The 22,145-nt window shown below is 33.9% G+C and overlaps 1 protein-coding gene across 3 annotated transcripts in view; it reads left to right on the top strand.

Moving 5' to 3' along the window:
• The window catches only part of LOC122001977, a 110,218-nt gene that overhangs the window by 13,711 nt on the left and 74,362 nt on the right, over positions 1-22,145 (top strand). For all 3 annotated transcript variants that reach the window (XM_042556976.1, XM_042556977.1, XM_042556975.1), the window contains exons 9-15: positions 3,551-3,632; positions 8,013-8,091; positions 8,168-8,214; positions 8,339-8,533; positions 9,734-9,809; positions 17,718-17,798; positions 17,916-17,996. In XM_042556976.1, coding sequence (XP_042412910.1) covers positions 3,551-3,632; positions 8,013-8,091; positions 8,168-8,214; positions 8,339-8,533; positions 9,734-9,809; positions 17,718-17,798; positions 17,916-17,996 — 641 coding nt within the window. The remainder of the gene's footprint in view (positions 1-3,550; positions 3,633-8,012; positions 8,092-8,167; positions 8,215-8,338; positions 8,534-9,733; positions 9,810-17,717; positions 17,799-17,915; positions 17,997-22,145) is intronic.

The following is a 22,145-nucleotide window of genomic DNA, read 5'->3' as shown; positions in this document are numbered from 1 at the left end:
CCTATGGTGTGAGAACTCTTTCATATTTAACACTATACCTGAGTTCTTATGGAGATGTTCCTTGCCAAGATGCTACAGTCGGACGCTGCAACGCGTTCCTTCTGGGAACAATCTACCATTAGCACAATAGTTTGATAGATTTGTGTCTAAGATGTTTCTATGGATAGTAAGTGTATCATATAGTCATATTCCATTTGTAGGAATAAAATCGAAATAAACTTTGGGAGAGATGGTTGATTGGTTGATAGCTCCGGTCTTGAAAACCAGTATAGTTTGAACAAAAAACTATTGGTGGGTTTGAATCTATCTCTTGTTTTGCTTGTTAAAAATTTTTGTTCTTTATTCATTTCGTTTGCCTTTTTTTTGGAAGATTTGCCTTGGCTGCATCAACCTAATACAACCCTCACCTTTTCTCATTCGAGTTTGGGATCCGCCATGGCGGGCTTAAAATTTTATAAGGCTAAAAATTATATTATATTTATTTTTTAATCTTTTCTAGCAGTCTATCTCCTTTCCTAAAGAGTTTTTTTTAATCCTTGATGAATAAAGGAAAAAAATTAAGAGAAGGAAAGGAATTAACTATGACAAAATTAAAAAAGGGAAAAAGAAGAAAGGAAATAAACAAGAAAAAAATATAATCATTTTTTTTCTCCTTTTCCATGGAGATTTTTTTTTCTTCGCGACAATTGTTTCTAGCTGTCTGCCGTTGCAAGGTCACGATTGGGCATTAGCGCAACAACCTCGTGACCTTGTGGAGGATGCCACAAGGTCAATACAGCCTCCACAACCTCGTGTAGGTCTTCATGAGGTTGCCATGAGGACATTGGGATGTCATGTCGGTCTCTGCGAGGTTGCGACGGCCTCGCAGCCTGGTGAGGCCTCTCTCAAGCCTCCGCGAGGTCGCTGCTTTGTCGGGACTTTGAGAGTGCTGACCATTTTGGTGTCGGATGACGAGTGAAACTATAAATTCTATTCATGTCGACTAACACGACACAATATCTTATTCCTTCTTGTCAATTTCTTATTCCTGATGAGGGTTGTAGATGTGTTGTCGGTGTCCTCAATATTAGAGGTGCGTAGAAGAAGAAAAAGGGAAGGAGGGGTGGAAGAATCTAGGCATCGTTAATGTTAGAGGAAAAAGAGGAGTAAGAGACCAGGAAACTTGGAGTGGAGAAACATCATATGAGCTGACCTTGGAGAAACATGAATCTTGACACAAGCTAGTGTCGGTGTAGCAAGAAGCTAGGACTTCAGTGCCAAGAAGAAGGGTTCAACGCAGAGTAGCCAACATGAACAACCAGATGTACTATTAAAAGTTGGAGCTTCTTGCAAAAGACGATGACAAAGGAATTCTCTCATGATGAAGTTGCAAAGGAAGATGTTAAGTCATGCTCATTGTGATTCTTAGCTTTTCATGTGTTGGTCAACACGTGGAACGAAAAATTTCGCTCAATTTTGATCTATATAGCTCAACATTGTAAACAGTGGCACCACTGCTATTCCTTTACTGAGAGAAGATGAGATCAACCTTATCCTACTCAAATGTTGAGTGCTTACAAGAAAGCCTCATCGTACTCAAACGTTGAGCGCTTACAACTTAGGTAATTGTTAGGCTATAATTGAGTGATTTATGATTCCCTGAAATTAAGCTTTGTGCATAGTATGCAAACATAAAAAAACCTTGAATCTCATGTTGCAATTGAAGATTCTATTTATTTGTTTATTAGGTAGGTGATGTGGATAAATTCGCAAGTGCACGGAGATGTCGTCAAGTAATAAAAGATATCTTACTAGTTTACTAAACAAATTCAACTGTTTAGACTAATCATGGGTGTTGAGTGTCAAGAACTAGAAAATCCAATGAAGGGGGTGAGGAAAGGAGTGAGAGAAGAGATTCAATTAAAAAGATAGAAAGAAGGCAGAAGAGTGAGAGAGAGATCTAGGTGAATTCAATCGGTGAAGGCATAGTAAACACAATCTATGTTGATTTCCTATCCTCAATGGTGATTCAAATAGGTAGACTATCCTATGATATCTAATGTAAACTTTTGGAACTATATGTATCAACTCCAAATCATTGTCTACTTTCAGAGTAGCTAAGCTTAGGGATCACTTTCATAAGGTGACCCTACCACGAGATCCCACAGCCTCCTAGTAACCCTCTACTACTATGTGACGATGAATTGGAATTAATCCATTAAGCTCTATGATAGTCTATGACTCCTCGTGGAATACCGATCTACTTTTGTAGCTGACTCTTCGTGTCCCAGTTTTCCACTAATCGGAGGATTGAGTTCTTCTTTCGGTTCATTCCCAAATCCTCGTGGGATACAAATCTTGTGCTTTTGGCATCGATATCGTGTTTACACAGTAGATCTGGACCATAAATCATCTCATCAAATAAGGACATTCAAACATTTATAGGTCAAAGAAAAGGTGCTTGTATAACAAAGGGCTAATCTTAGTTCTAAAATTCAAAATCTACTCCATAGAAATGGAGTTACAACCAAAGATCAAGTTAGAATGATTACAATTCATATTTGAGTTCAGAAATTTAGAAAACAAGAGAAGAAGCTTAGGGGGCGTTTGGTACGCGCGTTTTCCATTTTCATTTTCTGGAAAACGCGTTTTCCAGAAAATGAAAATGGAAAACGCGCGTACCAAATGCCCCCTTAGTCTTGTTAAAAGATTTCTCCTTCGGATGCTCCTGATCTCAATTTACAGCGTAGATGGCGATGGATCCCCTCTAGATCATCCTCTGAAGCCTTCTTGGGGCCCTTGGGCAGCACCCAATCTAGATTTCCTTCCTAGGGGTTGAAATCAACCTTTTATAGGCAAAGGGCGAGTGCCTTGACATGGGTCATGACGGCGGGCACGGACGCCCGTGTTGGGTTTGGCGACTATAGTGGAGCGTTGGCCACAGGTCATGTCAGCAGGCATGGGCGCCCGTGTCGGGTTCTGCCGATTGGAGCACGGCTCGTGTGGGCTGGCACAAGCACTCATGGCAGGCCTATGAACTTCAACCACTGATCTTTAATCTCCATTTTCGCTCCTTTTCGCATCCTATCAAAAGAAATACACAAAAGCAGTTCTCCGGAATATGAAAGTATCAAAATGAAGCATAAAGAGACGATAATATGAAATATATGAATATGAAATGGGATGAGACATGCGTCAAAGTATGATAAAACCTATATGAAATACACACATCAGTAGGCATTTGTGGTTTATTTGTCAAAATATGCGTGAGACCATATTATTTAAGAGATGCAATTATTAATTGTATAATGCTTCCATCCAAAGATAGAAAGTTTAATTTGTGATTGCTATTTATCAATTTCTATTTTTGAAGGAGTGTTGGGCATTAGTTGCTAGAGAAGAACTTGGATCATAAATGATGTTTTATTCATTCAGTTTGGATAATGTTTCTTTTTTGCATGCATATGTCGGGAAAAAATTAATATATTTTAGGGATGGGGTGACATGTTTTATAACAACCATGTGTTGTTGGTTAATTTGTACTTATATAATTGATAATTTTTATCTGCAGGATCTTTGTAGATATAATCCCCAGATTGTTGAGTGTCGACCAGACTCTGACGCAGTATTTGAAAAATTTGGAGAATGACATTGTAAGGGTTTCAACCAGTTTAATGTCTTTGCATTACTTTATCTTAACAATCAATAATCCTGATCATATTTTTTGATCCAATTATTCTACTAGTGTATAACTGAGAATCGCTATCATTAAGAGCATAACATTTGATTTTTTTTTTTGTTTTTTTTTGAAAAATGATTTGAGTGAATTAGTGTAGTTCACTCTAATAATATAATGAAGGGGAGCCTTAGCACGTAATGGTAAAATTGTTGCCATGTCACTTGTTGATCATGAATTTGTGTAGGGAAAATAGCCTCTTGTAAGAGAGGGTAAAGTTGCGTACAATAGATCCTTCCCCAGATCTCGCATTGGCGGGAGCTTTTGCACCGGACTGCCTTTAAGGTTTAACACAAACACAGAGAGTCCTACAAAATAACAAAACTATAACAGAACACAGTGTGAGACAGACTGGATCAGCAAACAGAAGGGTCTTCCTATAAACAGGGAAACACAATTGATCTGCCCCAAATTAGATCCTACCGTTTGAGCAGCTGTTCAATATAAGATCTTGCCGAAGGACAAAGTTGGAACTGCCGTAACCATTGGCAAGATACTAGATAGGAAGATCAACTAGAGAGCATTTGAGCAGCTCAGGAAGCAGCAGTCCCTAGTCCTTGACTCAACTGACACAAGCCAAAGAGGGCTCAAGTTGAGTTTCAAATTGTTGAAGACTGTGAAAGCTGCAGTTAGTATATGCAAATTAAGAATGGACCTCACATCTGCCTTTGTAAAAAAAAGTATCATCTGTGTACTAAAGTATATGGAAGCCTGGAGTGCAGCACTTCTTAGCCATCCCTTCAATTTGGACTCTTTTCTGTGCTTGAGCAAGAATAAGATGGTGTCTTGATTCAAACTAGTTGATAATATTGACATGGCACACATGTAGTAATCATTTGTATTCCTTCCTTTCATAAAAACAAAATGAAACTCACCAACCCAATCTGGGATGCAGGTGCTAGAGTGCAATAAGCGTGTAATCTGAAGGCTTCCCTTCACCCTCCACTTTTCCAGAATAGCCCTAGCTTGAGTGAAATTAACTACATTGTTAATCATTTTTTCATCTTTTTTGGATCTTGCATTTGCATGATAACGTTTAGTTTGTTATACTATCTTTTGATTTCAATTTATGTTCTAAATAATGTTGACGTTAATGAAGAACTGACATGAGGAGGCTAGTGGTAATGTCACCTGAATCATTTAAATGCCTTAGTGATCCTTTTGTTTGTAAATTTTGCTATAAAAGAAACATCCATTTTTCTACCCAACTTTTTGAAGCCAAAGACGCCTTGTTTATCAAATACTCATTTTATGGGGTTTAGGGCAATGTTTGAAGTGCTAAGCCATGCCGATTGACATAGATGAAATTTATTGTCTATTTGTTGACTAGTATGCGAAACTCTTGGCACCAGTATTGACACTAAAGTTGGCAAGAGAAGGAAAAAGTAAAATAAAGAAACATCGAAGGAGGAGAGAAAGCATGTTACTAGAGAAATAGAGTTTCATGGCTAGTGTTGTTACAAGCGTTGGGTGTGGCTGGGGCTTCATGTGGTAGCAAATGATTACTGACAATGATGATAGGTAGCTCGTGTGATCGCAGTTTATAAAGGCATGTGAGGCTTGTGAGTTTTGAGGCTGTAGGAATTGGGAATGAGAATAGAAAGAAAGAAAAATAAACAAATAACATAATGAAATAATTTTTAACCTCATAAAAATACAACTAGCCTAATTAAATATGTTGAACCAGCCTATCCTAGATATAACTTTGGTTTTATTTTAAATAGATAAAATAAATTCAAATTGGGTATGATTTGAACCGTCTTGATTTTAATCACCATATCTATATGATGAATTTTATTCAACTTAAACTTACTTTTACACTATAAAACTCAAAATACTAATATTTTTTAGCTTAATTAGATATCTATTTTTTTAAAAAAATAATTCAAATGCAAAATTTAAATAAAATAAAATTTGGTATTTAATATCATTTTTTGTGTTCTAAGTTTTATAACTTTTGATTTTAAGAAATCTATATTTTTAAATTTAAATGTGATTTTATCAAAAAAATCGTAAATATGAACATTTCAAATTTAATTCAGTTGACCCCAAATCAAATTTCATATATATTTTTTTAAATTTTTTTTATAATTATATAATTAAATCAATTTAATTATAAAATTTAAAATGTAATTTAAACCTAAATATGATGTTTCAATTCTCAAAATTTAATTTTTTTGGATCTTTTTATTTTTTCATCTGCTTTTATATTTATAATTACATATAACAAATAAAATTAAATTAATCTAATAATAGAATTTTAAATTATTTGCCTAATCTAATAGTAATTACATAAAAATATCTATTCATTTCAAATAAAATTACATCATCAAAAATGAATAATTTTTTTATCACAATATCAACGCAATCAACATGTGAAATATTTAATTAATAATGGACATTATAATAGTTAAACATTAACAAAAATAAATTTTCATTTAATATATTTATATTTAAAAATAAAAAGTATCAAAATTGTATCGACATGGTACAATATGGTACTAAAATCGTATTGCTCCATTTTAAGGCTAAAACTTTGGCACAATTCAAAATTTTAAATCTTTATTTAGAGTTAGTAATGTCAAAATATGCTCCACAAATAGACTTCAAGGTTTCTTCAAGAAATTATTTAAATGGATGTAATAAACATTTCAATTTCTTGGGTAATGATCACTCTAGCCTATTGCAAGCTCATAATGTGTCTAAACTTATTTTTCTTGCATATGCATCTTTAGGTAGTTCGTATGGTTAATACCCTGTTTTAATCATTTTCTTTTTTTGATTTGAAAAGTTCAAAAGGAATATATATCTAAATACTATCTATATATATAGTCTAATGGTTGCAAAATTTCCAGACTTGAATGCCATTGTTTGTAGTTGTTGTTTCTTCTGCTCGCTTTCTTTCTATTGTAGGATCAAGAAACATCCTTAGGGGGGGGGGGGGTGATAGCGCTCGTGACTTTTTTCATAAGACTCGAGAGATATGCAGCAGAATTAAAATAAAGAAGAAGAAAAACAAGGCTAACACTTTTCTTTTACTTGTTTGGAGCCTGTGACAACTCCTACTCCAAGGCCTACACTCGTTGAGTGTTTACGTTGGGTAATTCACTAATAGCTTGAAGAATTTAAATGAAATCTGAATTACAAAGTAAATAAAAGGGCAGCCCGGTGCATGAAGCTCCCGCCATGCGGGGTCTCGGGGAAGGATCCATTGTACTCAATCTTACCTTGTTTTTTGCAAGAGGCTGTTTCTAGGATTCGAACCTGTGACCTTTTGGTCACATGGCAACAACTTTATCGTTGCGCCAAAGCTTCCCTTCGGAGAGTTTGGTGTTGGTTGTCAAATCAACGTTCGGACGTCGTGGAGAGTTTTTTAGAGTAGCACGCAAGTACAGAAGTCGTAGAGAATTGTGTTCTGAAGCTGCTGGTCGAAGCCCTTTTTATAGCCTTTTCCAGGCGCCTGGACCGATCCCGGGTGCCCCCATCAGGCTAACGTGGCGTCCCCTCAACAAAACTTCATCAGACAACTTTTATCCTCACCCAGGCATCTAGACCGCTCTGGCTCTTGGACGCTGAAGTGTGCTGGCCAATCAGAGCCCAACTCATTTGCTGGAGTGGTTGGGTTCGGGCTAGTCCGGGCGCCTGAACATCCGGGCGCTTGGACCCTTCCCAGACATTTAGAAGTCCCTTTTCTGGCCAACTTCCAACTTCGATTTTTTGCACCGCAGAGTTACCCCAAAAGGCAAAATATAGCATTTTAACTTAGTTTGACAGTCTCGAGATTGCCCTATTCTGACTTACAGAATTCTCGTGAAATCCTAGGTTGAACCGACGTCTACTATTCCCTTGACGGGGAGCGCGTTCTCACCTACTCCTCTCAGGAGAATTTACCTTTGCCAAACACCTATTTGAACTTTTGCTCAGTCTCCGATCTTGACCTCCGGGACTTCTGCTAGACGTCTGATCTTCGACCCGCCTAGACTTCTGCCTGATGTATGCGATCCCAGGACTTCTGCCTGATGTTCTTGATCTGTCAAGTCTTTTGCCCAGACCAGGACTTCGTGCCCAATCCTCTCGACCAGGACTTCGTGCCCAATCCCTTGACTAGGACTTTGTTGCCTAGCCTCAATTAGGTCTTGCCTGCACACTCAGGTAAGCTTGTTAGACCACAAATAAGCTTAACTTTGAACCTTTGCCAAAATCAAAACATAGGTTTGATTAGCTAGTTCTTTCCGCTCCAACATCTATTAGGATAGAAAATAAGCATTTCTAATTTGATTCTCTCATACAAATACAGGGGCTTGTGATGGGGATGGCGAAATCAGTGACTTTTCCTCTTCCATTACTATCTGTGGCTCATCAATCATCTATACATGGTACACTGCAAATTAACTTTATTTCTTTATGCCTTATGTATATTGGTTTACCTTTTTCAATTCTTCTATTTTGTAGGATATTCTGCTACATATATAGATGATTGTTCTGCCGGACCATGGAAGGTTTCCCTATTCTTCATGTTTCTTAGTTGAACTTCTATTCTAGCTTGATGCATAACATATGATGCTCATAAGCCTGGTATTAACATTCATTTGTTCAAGAAACCTAATTTTCTATTTTTCACAGATGTGGGAAAAAACTTTTGGAGTGGATGTCAGTGAGGCAGCTAATAAGGAGCCATATAACCCAGAGCAAATTGCTAATAAAATTGTTAAAAAATCGAAGGTTGTGGATAAAATTGGTTTTGTAGGCCTTGGAGCAATGGGATTCGGTATGGCAGCTCATTTGTTAAGATCAAACTTTCAAGTTATTGCTTATGATGTAAGGATTCTGTTGATATTATCTTTTTTACTTCTTTTTCTTGATATATATTTTTTTTAATTCAATTTGATAATCGAGACAATACATCTGAAATGTTTGATTTTGAACCAGAAACAACATTTCAATAAATGGTTGTGCTTAGAAATGATATTTATCATAATGTTTCCCTTTAAAAGTGGAATAAAAAGAGGAAAGTCACAAGAGTTGTCATTAATGGCAAATGCTTCAATTCTATTTTTAATGAATTGTTAAAAAGGGTGGCTTATGCAATATTGAGGTGCGATATGGGAACCTGCTGCCAATAAAAGATTAGTAAATCCATCCTTAACAAAAAACCCCACCTTTTAGCTGATTGGACCTCATTCATCTTAATTGACAAAATTAGCGCCAGATGATGATCTTTATTTTTAGTAGATACTATCATAAGTTTCCATTTGGAGACTATGCTGGTAGGAATTGGTTCGAATTAAATTTATTATGGGTCATTTTGTGTCTGTGCAGTGGAATTTAATCATTGAAACAGTTCAAAGAATCATGGATGCTACAAGTGTTGCAAGGCCAGTAAGCTCTAAGGCCACATTATTTGTAATACTAGGCCATCTTGATCTGTCTAATTAATATTGTTTTTAACCCTCCCATTCCCTCTAACATCTTCTAAATCTAATTGATTAAACTTGTTTAACAATGAAATCTAGAGCCGTCCTTGGATATGCCCATATAACTTTTTTTTAAAAATTTTAATATATTAATGCTACACTAAATGCTTGTAGTTTTCTATTGTCTTTACTAATAACACCACGTGTTTATCTGGATATTCTTAGTTCTACAGTAGTAATTTTAAGTTTTCGTTGAAAAATTCACTGAAAATTCAACATCAATTAATAGGCAAACATTTCATGTAATCTAGGAGACAACTAGTTGAAACCCACTCGGTACATGGATTTTTTTGGATTTACGGTTTCTTGGATCAATTTGTCACATGCAAAAATATTTGTCTTGCTCCTAAGCCACTCATTTAAGAGATTGTTGTTTTATACTACTGAAAATTAATGTATGTTAGGAACTCTTTGTTTATTTGTTCTTGCTCAACCATTCGGATCAGCTAATAGTTATAGTTTTGGCTATGTTCTTACAAGGTGTGATCACGCTATCTAATGATCCTTTCTTACTATTTGATTGTAACCTTTTGGTGGTGATTAGGTATACAAGCCAACATTATCCAGGTTTGCTGATTTAGGGGGCGCCATTGCTGGCTCTCCATTGGAAGTATCAAAAGGTTCTTACTGATTTGATTTCTGCATCATATGCAAAACTGAAATAGAAGTTAGGAATAATAACTATCCTAATATTGTTTATTCTAGTATTTGAGGAAATCAATTTTCCATATTTCTTTGAGATAATGTATTTTGAATGGCAAGACATGCCTGCGATCAATAAATCAACTAACCATTAATAGATATTGCTTAGTTGTGAGTAAGCCTAATGATCAATGCCCAACATAAGTATAACACAATAAAAGGTAAGAATAGCTCTCAAAAGAAGTTGATAATTCAACCATTAAGCCTATAACTAAAAAAAAGAATGAATACAAATATACCATTAGTTTATAATTGACATACACTCATGCTAATGCTTTAGATAGAAATTGACTCCAATGTTTGCACATTACCATGGCTTGAAATCTTATATCATTGGGTGGTAGATTATTGAAACTCGATACTTGTCACAATCAGGATAGTGTGTGACATTAATAAACTAGATTATTAATACTTATATTTCTGAAGTTAGTGTGTGACATTCTTCTATGCCATAATCAGGTTTCTTCTTTTTGTGTTAAGTAACACTTAATTGAAGAAGTGATTAGGTTAATTGCATAGATGTTGTCTTGTCTAAATCCTTTTAAACTTATAGAAGGGTTACCTAACCTTATATCCAGTGTCACATAATTGACTAATACTAAGAAGATTATACTTGAAATTTTCAACGAGTAATACTTTTGTAATAATAAAGTCAGTTCTAAGTTCAATGTTACTTATACCAATTACCTTGAGTTTACCGTTATTCCCAAAGGCAACTGTTCCTAAGCTTTTGTAGGTTAGTTCAGTGAATTTGGTGTGACCCCCAGTTATATGTTTGGAGCAACCACTGTCCAAGATCCACTTGGTTTTCTACAACAGATAGGAATTAAGATTAGTTTGAGTTTAAGAGGGCGTTTGGCTAAACTTATTAAAAACAGCTTATAAGCTCGTACAACTTATAAGTTGTTTTAGGAGCTTATAAGTTGTTAGGTCATATTTTAAAAATAAGTTGTTAAAGTGTTTGGTTAAACTTATTACAATCAACTTAAAGGTATTGATGTGTTTGGTATTATAAGATCTTTTTATTAATAAAATTATCAAAAAAGGTATAATACTATTAATAAAGGGTTTTGGGCTTTTTATTAATAGAGTGTTTTGAGTGAATTTTTGTACTGGGGGAGAGAAAATTGGAAAGAGGCGTTTACGGAGAAGATGACACGACACTGGAAGAGAAGTCGGCGGAGATAAAAAGATATTAGGCTTATAAAAAGTTATGAAGAATAAGATGAGGATTTATGAAATTATATGAGGATATTTTAGAGAAAAAAATTATTAAAATAAGATCTTTTTTAAAAAAGTAGGGTCTTCCATACTTTTTTAAAAACAACTTATAAGCTCCAAAACAGCTTATTTTGACAACTTATAAGCTGTTTGAAAAAAATTTTACCAAACAAATTTGAAGAGCTTATAAGCTCCAAAATAGCTTATAAGCTCTTTTAGAGAGCTTATAAGCTCAGCCAAACACCCTCTAAATTTAATTTTACTTGAAATGATTTTAAGTTTAGCTATTTAGGTAAGGATTTTTAAACGATTTTTAAGTTAAATTAACTTTAAAATAATTTTTAAGTTAGATTAATTTTTTTTTAAAAAATAATTTTTAAGTTAAATTAATTTTTAAAAGTTAAATTAATTTTTAAAGTTAAATTAATAATTTTTTAGTTAAATTTTTTTTTTAAAGTTAAATTAAAAAATTTTAAAATAATTTTTAAGTTAAATTAATTTTTAAAGTTAAATTAAAATAATTTTTAAGTTAAATTAATTTTTAAAAGTTAAATTAATTTTTAAAATGATTTTTAAGTTAAATTATTTTTTTTAAAGTTAAATTAAAAATTTTTAAAATAATTTTTAAGTTAAATTAATTTTTAAAATGATTTTTAAGTTAAATCATTTTTTAAAAGTTAAATTAATTTTTAAAATGATTTTTAAGTTAAATTATTTTTTAAAAGTTAAATTAATTTTTAAAATAATTTTTAAGTTAAATTAATTTTTAAAGTTAAATTAATAATTTTTAAAATAAATAAAATTTTAAAATAATTTTTAAGTTAAATTATTTTTTTTGAAAATAATTTGAAATTGAATTTTTAATTTAGTTTTAGATTAAATTAAATTTAGTTTAATTTAATTTTAAATTTAATTTTAAATTAAATTTAATTCTAATTTATTTAATTTCAATTTTAATTTAATTTAATTTAATTAGATTTAATTTAGTTAGATTTAATTTAATTAGATTTAATTTAATTAGATTTAATTTAATTTGGTTTGATTCGATTCGAAGTCCTTGGTCATCTCACTCGATCTAAGTTTTCAATCAGGGAAACCTATAATTTTTGTGAGATGAGTTAGATTCAGTTTCAGGGTTTGGTTTAACTTTGTGTTAGATTCAGGTTTAGCTTTGGGTTCAACAAATAGACATTCTTTGGATAAACTTCTGGGCTATAGTGAGTCACTTAGGAATCATTAGAGTAACCATGCCTTCAAGATTTTCCAAATAGTCCTATCCATTTAACTTAGTACAAAACATTGGTCTAACTAGTTAGGATCCGTAAAGGGTAGCTTCAGTTAGTTCCACTCAGTCAAATGCACCAGGTCGAAGCCATATCTTCCTAGACATGCATAGACTGAGCTTCCCTAACCTACTATCATCCAAAACTTCACCAGTATCATACGTCAAGTTAAACTGAGTCCCTTTTTAAACTAATCCTAATTATCCTACCGGGTAGGTTAATTTTAGAGGTGCCAACTAGTTTGGAGCCTCCCCCTGAATTATTGATCTGGGTTAAATTTTAGTTTTGGGTTTATGTCGATTACTTTTATAATTGTAATCGACTTGATGATAATCTTGGTTTAAGTTGGTTTTATAATTATTTCTATGGTTTGGTTTAGGTTTAGGTTTAGGTTTAGTTGATTTAGGTTTTTGCTTTGGTTTAATTGATTTCACATAATATATTTTATTTTTAGGTACATAGTATTGATTTAATCCTACTTGCATATTTAGACACGCTTTCGGAACCCAAGCTTTAATTTGTGGTTTATTTTGAGTTATTAGAGATATAAATGATTTATTAGAATTTGACTTGTATCCAAGTTCAGATTTATTGTAAACAACCTTTTGACTGTTTAAGATAAGGTATAAATTTTTTGATCTAGCTGTAAATTTTTCTAAAAGCCCTTTTAGTTTTATGATTTCAGTTTTTAGTGTTGAATTTTCCTCCTCAAGTGTTAAAACTTGATTTGGATTAGAATTTGTAATTTGTTCCTTAGGTGTTGGTTCTCCTCAAGGAGCATTTTATTTTGTTTTTCAACTACAGTTAACTTTCTATCTAAACATGCAATAATTTTAAAAAACGTTTTATTTAAACTAAGGTATATCTCCTCGGGACCTTCGAAAATGAGTACGGACTCGTGGTTCGATTCGGGTTCGGACCCGTCTTCTGATTCGTCCTCCGATTCTGATTCCTGGGCCATCGGCGCGAGGTTGCTTTGATGCCTTTGCTCTTCGGCTTCTGATTCTTCTGAAGACGAATCGTCCCACGTTGCTTTTAGTGCCTTCTTCTTGGTTGCCTTTGACTTGTCCTTCTTTAATTTTGGGCACTCGTTCTTGTAGTGGCCCTTCTTGTTGCATCCGAAGCAGGTCACGTTTCTTGGTTCAGTTGTGGAGTCGATTTTCTGCAGGTCCTTTCTGCTGAAGTTCTTCTTTTTCCTTGTGAGCATCTTTCTTACCAAGTTCACCAGGTATTCTTTGTCTTTTTCTTGGAAGAACCAGCAAACAAAGCGATATCTTTCTCGGTTTGGGCGTTAGTTTGCTCGTGTAACTCAAGTTCACAAAACAGCTCATCTAACTTTAATTTAAAAAGATTCTTCGAAATCTTGTAGGCATCCACGATGGATGCCCACAATGCATTTCGAGGAAACGCGTTTAGAACGTACCTGATTAAATCGCAGTTATCCATTTGGTGGCCGATAGCGTGAAGTCCGTTGAGGATATCCTTGATCCTCGCGTGAAGCTGACTCGTGGATTCTCCTTCCTGCATCTTAATATTAAATAACTTATTTAAAAGGTCTCGCTTGGTTACCTTGGCGTCGTTGTTCCCTCGTGAAGTTTGACGAGCTTGTCACATAGTTCTTTTGCGTTCTGGTGTGGTCCCACTCGGTTCAGTTCTTCCTTTGTAAGCCCACATTGCAGTGTGTTGAGTGCTTTGAAATCCGTCTGGGCTTTCTTCTTCATGTCCGGATTCCATTGTTTCGGGTCCAATGAATTTCTGGAGTTGTCAACAGACGCTTTGTAGCCACGGGTGATGCTGAACCACTGGTCAAAGTCGGTCTTCAAGTAGACCTCCATACGTTTCTTCCAGTAGGGGAAGTCGTCATTGTTGAAAAGAGGTGGACGAACTGTGCTAAAACTTTTGATTTGAGACATTGATTCTGCACACAAGGAGAGAAAAGGAAAACGAATCCCAAGACTTGGTCTTTGATTAGTAGTGCGGGATTAAATTAAAAAATGAAATAAAAACTGAATTGGTGTTGCACCAGTTCAGTTACTTGCAAAGAAAAAAAATAATTTCCAAAAAGGTTATGATACTGGTTTGGATTATATCATAAAACTGAAAACCGAAAAGAAAAGAAAACTTCACATCCTTTGTCTGATTGGTGGCTGCACCAAATCAGAGCGGTACCTGCTCTGATACCACTTGTTAGATCGTAGAGCTCGCTAGAGGGGGGGGGGGTGAATAGCGATTTAAAATTTCAAATTAAATATGAAGCGGAAATACGAATGACAATGCTAACACAAATTGTTTTTACTTGGTTCGGAGCCTTCGTCGACTCCTACTCCAAGACCCGCACTCGTTGAGTGCTTTCGTTGGGCAATCACTAATAATTCACAAGATGTTACAAATGTAAGTACAAGAATAATCAAAGCATACCGACAATAGAGAAAAGAAAATTCAGCACAGGTTGTCGAAGAGGCTTCACAACGTCGCACTAGCAAAGCGCAATGGAGCATTCTTGTTTTTATGCTCCGTGGAGGCTTTCTTTTATAGGCATGCTCCGGGCGCCCGGATCCCTTCCGAGCGCATAGACCGTGACGTAGGTCCGGCCAATCAGCGAGCTCCAAATCTACAACGAGATAGATTTTGCCTTCCGGGCGCTCGGATCCCTTCCGAGCGCCCCGGACCAACTCCGGGCATCCGGATCCCTTCCAGGCGCTCGGACCATCTTTCTCCAAAAAGTCCTTTTTCTGCAAGAAAATGTTAGTCCGAGACAAAATGAAAGTTAAACTACCCTGCAAAACAGAAGTTAGCACAATTATAGTAAAAGAGTAGTAATTAGATTCTGTCTTACCGAGACCGGAATCTAGTCACGATCTCAACTTAGATTCTCGACTGTTCCCTCAAACGGGGAACGCATCCTCACCAAGTCACTCCCCTCCAGTGACTTATCTTAACTTCCCTGCCAGATATTCGGTCAGCCCGTCGGCCTGTTTGAACTTCGTGCCAGCTATCAGGTCAGTTCGTCGACCTAGCTAGACTTCGTGCTTGCTATCCGGTCGGCCCGTCGACCTAGCTGGGTTTCGTGCCAGCTATCCGGTCGGCCCGTCGACCTAGCTGGGCTTCGAGCCAGCTATCCGGTCGTCGACTAGTTGGGCTTTGGGTCAGTTATCCGGTCGGCCCGTTGACTTTGCTGGGCTTCTCCTGCACACTTCATCAAAGTGTTAGATCATATTGAAACTAACTTAACCTTATTTTGTCATTCATCAAAACCTGAGTTAGATCGTCAATCCTAACCGCACCAACACAATTAAATATTTGATTAACCTTAACTGACTTAACATAATTAATAAACATATTGCTTAAATATTAAAATACAAATCTTAGTTAATCTAACTAAGGTCAATCTAATTATGGTTGATTGCACATAGGAGAAGGGGATTAGGGGCACACCAAAGAATTTTAGGTGCATATAAAAAAAAATCTTTAAGAAAAATTTGTAAAAAAATCTAAAAATTCTAAAAATTTCTTAATTTTTTTAAAAAAATTCTAATAAATTATATTTATATTCTGATATATTTTTATTATTTTAAATTTTTTTACTTAATATTTTTTACTATTTAAAATATATATTATTTAATTAATAATTAACTAAATGAATAAATAGTTAATTTATATTATTATTATTGTTCCATTTTAATTTGAATTATTGATATATTAATTCTATACAAATAAAATTATTTTTAATTATTTTTTCTAACAATATTAAATTATTCAATAATTGAGAACTTATAATAAATCAATATACAACTTATTTTTATATACACCATAAACATATTTATCTTATAATTACTATATATAAATAAAAAAATACCGAAACTGTATCGACACAACACGATACGATACCGAAATCGTATCATTCCGGTCTGAGACCGAAACCTCGGCACAGATTGAAATTTTAAACCTTGGTTGTGACATTGAGAGAAATCAAGAGATAGTGCAAGCAAGTGATTGGAAAACTAGATTTTGACAAGATCATGTCAAGTTTCTTCTCTTCTTGCACTACGCTTTTTCGGGGCTTTGGTTTGGGTGTCAAGGAGTAGTTGAGGTTTGACATGATGTTTTAATTAAATATAAATTTATTTAATTAAGTTGAGAAAATATTTTATTTAATTTTCTTTTACTAATTTTAATATACAATGTTTGTAATAGGTGTCCATTGACTGATTGGATCAGATTAATGTGCGTTTTTTTTTTTAAAAAAAATTCTTCACAATTCCAAAGCTGCAAACATTTTTAAAATTTAAATATGATTTTATCAGAAAAGTCTCCAATCTAAAATTTTCAAATTTGATTAAGTTGAATTCATGCAGAGTTTTAATTTTTTCTTGTATTTTTATAAATTTTATAATTATCAAATTAAATAAAATTTAGTTATGAAATTAAAAATCGAATCTAAACCCAAATTATAATATTTTAGATCTTTATATTTTGAAAAAAATTTGATTCTCTGCATAATATTTTACATCTTCGATCAAATATGAAATTGCTCTAGTGTTGCATAAGACTGGGATTTTTCATTTTTTCATTGCTCATTCTCGGATCGTTGTTGTAGAAGTTGAGGAATTTATAAGTTTAAATAATTGTGAAACAAAGTAAGTATATAATTTACAAGTGACTAAAGTTGGTTGCAAACATTTGTAACCCTCATTAATGAGACATTCAAGTTAATCATTTAATATAAATAGAAGAATAAACATGAATTACAATCTAGTTAATCATTGAGTAAAATAATTATAATAAAATAATTAATTACTTTATATAAACTAAATAAAATTAATATGAAAGTGTACCGACACGAGATAATACAATATCAAAATGGTATCATTTTGCGTTGATACTGAACCTCCAGAGACATGAGATTTTAAACATTTATATTTTATGTAGTAAAGTTTTAAAAATAGTAATAGTTCAATGTGCAACCTGACCTTGTCCCTGGCTAATCCATTCATGCTGAAACGGGTCTGCAAACTGTGTTGAGCACGACCCTCGTCCATTACTCAATCCATGTGAAACAACCAATGATGATTAGGTGATGCGTACTACTATGTTTACCTACTCTTTTATTAACGAGCGAAAAAGTACTTTTACTTCTTTATTAATCCATTAGCAAAGTAGCACAGAGTCTAGTACCCACTTTTTATATTTCTTGGTTTTCTGAGATCTCAAGTTGTTGATATGTTGGTCATGCAATATGACTTAATAGTTTGTTTCTGATATTGATCCTTTCAAATGGAAATAAAAGAAATGTTGTATGACTCACAACTTGTACTCATTCAGATGCAGAGGTGCTTATAGTAATGGTTGCTAATGAATCTCAAGCTGAAAATGTGCTGTATGGAAATGATGGTTCTGTTTCAGGTAATTATTTGACATGAAAAAAGAATATTACCAAATTGCAAATTACTTCCTGATTTGGATGAAGCTTCCAAAAGTACTTCCAAAAACTAATATTTTTTTTTTGTTTGTAATTTGCAGTTCTTCCTGCTGGAGCAACCATCATTCTTTCTTCCACTGTGTCACCTGGATTCTTAATGGATCTTGAGAAACGCATAAGAGGTAGTTTACAGATACGGTTTATTTAGTTGTAAAAGAATAATATTGGAGGATGGAAGGTTAAACTTCATTTGTTGCCCATTGTTGATTGTTTGATTATTATCAGATAAATATATGATTTACTTTATAGACAGTGATAACCATCAGATTAGCTACTATGCTTGTATGCATGGTGGTTTTGATCTGTATGAGATCTTTGCTGTATTATGTTAGTTAAGACTGAACAAAAATTTGGATTTTCATATTCATGAGACAATGTATTCATATGCATATTAAACATGGTGCTCGATGCATTGTTTAAAATTTGAATGTCATGGTGGAAACGTATTCATATAATTAACAAAATCCAATATTGATCAACTAGAGTAATCTCCCCTTTGCCACCTATATCGATCACACTAATTAGTACCATATCGTTCTTACACCCAACAAACCTTGTCCTGTGGCAACACTTCCGAGATGAATTTATGTTTGCTATTCTTTTTTTGCTTTGTTTTTTCAAAGTGTTAATTCAATTAGATATGTATTCTCTATGAATTATTTCTTCTAGTAAATAAATTAAGTGGAATAAGATACTTATGAATTCATCTTTCCATGGATTGAAGTAAAAAATGAATAAAATTATTTTTAATTCATTTACTTATATGCATTCATCTCACAATGCTTCAATGCATGCTAAAGAAGGACTTGTGTCAGTACAACATGGTGACGATATCATACAGTTTCAATCATTCTTTAGCATAGAATGATATTTTGGACTTTACCTCTTGCCTTAGGTATATAGCTGACTTTTGTTATTTTTACTCTTCTTTATTTCCTGTCTCCCTCCATCTCTAATTGGACACTAACGCTATGAGTTGGTATTTCAGCACATTAATGAAACCCGTCCTTTATGATTTGAGCATAAATATTGGACCAAAATATTGTAATTAATTTTGTCTATTTAAATGAAAATCATTTTCATGACGCAACATTTAATGGTCGTAGAAATATTTTTTTTGATGTTGAGGCTTAAATCGTCTATTTTGGTTAGTGATCAATACAATTTCATGCTAATCCCAAACTGTATTGGTTTATGGTTTGCTTGACACAAGTCAACCTGCTGCATTGGTGTAAGAGGAAGACCAAGTAGAACAAGAGGAAGAGAAATCAATAGAAGGAAAAAGTGGAGGAACAAGAGGAAGAATTAAACTCCTTAGACTTCGTGTGCGCCCCTTGTCCATCAACAATAATGTCAAGTGGACGCCTTTGTTGGACGCCACTATAGTCGGAAGTAAATAAAACGAATTAGCTACTAGTAGAAAAAAATTAACTATTGCTTAATTAGCTACTGCTATAGTAGAAATAAATTAGCTATTGCCTAATTAGTAGAAACAAATAATGACCTAATTAACTTTTCTATTTTTGATTCCTTGTTTCTTTTATGGGTTGGTCTTTCCTGAATCGTGTCATGTTTGACTCCTTATATAAGGAGTGTTATTATTAATAAAGAGAGGAAGAAAAATTGAGCAATTGGACTCTGTAGGACTAGTTTTTCCCCCCTCTTCCCCCTTACGTGTTGTATGAGTAAGTCCGGATCCGGATCTCGACCTGTTACTGGATCCTGCACTTGGGACTATAACATAATGTTACCCAAGTATATCGAATTGAATTTTTCTCCCTTTGTTTTCAAATCCTAACCTAATTCATTAGTCTAAGATATGGCAACTAATAAACTAAAACATTTACAATAGGATGAAGCAATTTGATTGACTAGATTATAAGTAATCGTTCATTGTTTGTGACCATGGAGTTGAGAATAGGCAAATAACCGAGCATATTCTCTCCGACATGATGGATGAGAAGATAAATATGTAGAGCTTTGTTATGACATATGTCACACGACTTTCTAAACTACTTGGTCACTCACAAAACAATAAGTTTCATCCATGCTAATAGAATCAGTAGGAAGTGTTGCACCGTGCTTAACTAAAAGAAAAATAAAACATGCTTACATTGCCTAAATTAGCATGCTGTTTTAATGGATTTTAATAATGCATTAAGCTGAAAATCAAACCGACTGGGGCATAATTATAGTACTACTCTTATAAAGACTTTTCATCTTATCATCTCTATGTTTTATACACGCACTTGGGACAATATTCGCATAAACTACTTGAGACTCTAGTTGATGTTTTCTTATGTTCTAATATGTTCAATTTCAATTTATGTTTTGTTTATGTGACAATAAGTATACGATCCATAATTTGATTCACTCACAGTTCTAATCACATGACGGGATGTTGTGATTCTTAGAAAATTCACATGAGATTACCAATATCTTCTTATGATATCAACATTCAATATATCATCTTAATAGTGGCAATAAATTTAACTTGAGAAATTTTATCTTCCTTATCTTTGTTGTGTTGGTTTTCTATCCTATTATTATGAGTGGTGCTATAGTAGATTGTAGTTGCATATAATATCCTCTTTTAACCATTCACATGCTTATATGCTTCCTTGATTGCTCACTTTTAGAATTGTCAAGAAATTAGAGTTTTAGTTATGTGTTGTGAGTCCCAATTTGTTTGTTGTAGTTATAGGAATTTATATTGAGCAAGGTTCAAAATCTCGTACCATGTTAGTGTTTTGATCTTTAATTGAAACGATATTGTTTCGGTATCGTTTATATCATACCTATGTTTCGATGTATGGGACCAATAAATGGGATGAAGAAAAAAGAAGATAATTGTATCAACATTTATTTACCATGTAGGGTATGATTTTAACATGATCTCATATGGAGATAAGCTATAAAAAAATAAATTCATCTTGATTTGTACTTTAGCATGCCAAAGGGTATCCTACGCAAGAAGTGCCTAACTCACCAATAATCTAGCAAAATTTCCTTCTTTACACTGAGCAACATAAACTCCACTCATCCTCTTTCTAATTAGCCAACATGCACGAACTTGTATCTATGTCCTCTTCCCTCCTTTTTCGATGTAGAAGGCCTTCGACTCTTCAGTGTAGATCTTCTTTTCTTAGGTGATTTCCCCCCACGATGTTAGCTCCCTATCTCCCATCGTGAGTTCATAGTTGGAGTCAAGTTCATGACTTGATTTCTTTTATTGCATTAGGCCTTTCGCTCCTCTTTGCTTGGTATGTCATGTCACCCCAATTACACAAAATTAAGATGTGGCAAAGGTATCGAATCAAATGAGTTTATTGGGAGATACAAGGAACTTCATGAATTTCAAGGTGGTGGGGTGGTAGTTGTTACACCTAGGGGTAGGCACTTGGAGCATTTTGTAGGGTTATCATGGATGTAAATGCAAGTTCTCTTCTCCTTCCTCTTTTGTGTCTCTCCCTATTTGCTTCACTTTCTTCAATCTCCTCCATTGATATATTAATCTTTTCCTCTTCTTTAATAGTAACCCTTTCTTGATTAGATATGCTGCCACAATGGTTTGAAGTCTCATATCATGCTGGATGAAATGGTTGAAACATATTGTTTTGATAGATTACATAAATTCCATACTACTTGGCACCGAGACAATGTCTCCTGTGTTGTTATGTCTCACGTCGACGAGTATCATTTCATGCCAACACTCAACACACCTTGTTTTGCATGTGGTGTAAATACTAATCTTGAATCTTGGTAGGAGTTATTAGAAGTTAAAGGTTTTAGGCTTGATAGAGTAAAAATAGAATATATAAAATTTAAGTTTAATAGTAGACGCAACAAGACAAATTGTTAAGATAGAAGACAATGAGTTATCCAAAATTTTGAGTATCTAGGATTATTTTTGCAAAAGTATAGAGGAGTTGATAGAAATGTTTTATAAAGGATATAAGCAGGATGATTAAAATAAAGGACGCCACATATTCTTTGTGATTATAAGGTACCTCTACAATTTAAGGGAAGTTTTACAAAACAGTGATTAGACCTGCTATTCTATATAGTGCTGAATGTTGGTGTATGAAGTGAGCACACGAGCACATGATGAGAGTCGTAGAGATTAAGATGTAAAGGTAGATGTAAACATGTGAGGATAAATAGATAAGAAATGTAAACATTAAAGGGAAAGGCGTATGAACATGTACTTGGGCGATCAATAAATGTCCTAGTTAGGTAATGTGAGAGCATGACAAATACGTACATTAATT

The sequence above is a fragment of the Zingiber officinale genome, chromosome 7A (assembly GCF_018446385.1).
Source record: "Zingiber officinale cultivar Zhangliang chromosome 7A, Zo_v1.1, whole genome shotgun sequence".
NCBI lineage: Eukaryota > Viridiplantae > Streptophyta > Magnoliopsida > Zingiberales > Zingiberaceae > Zingiber > Zingiber officinale.
This window is presented reverse-complemented; position numbering and strand designations above follow the sequence as displayed.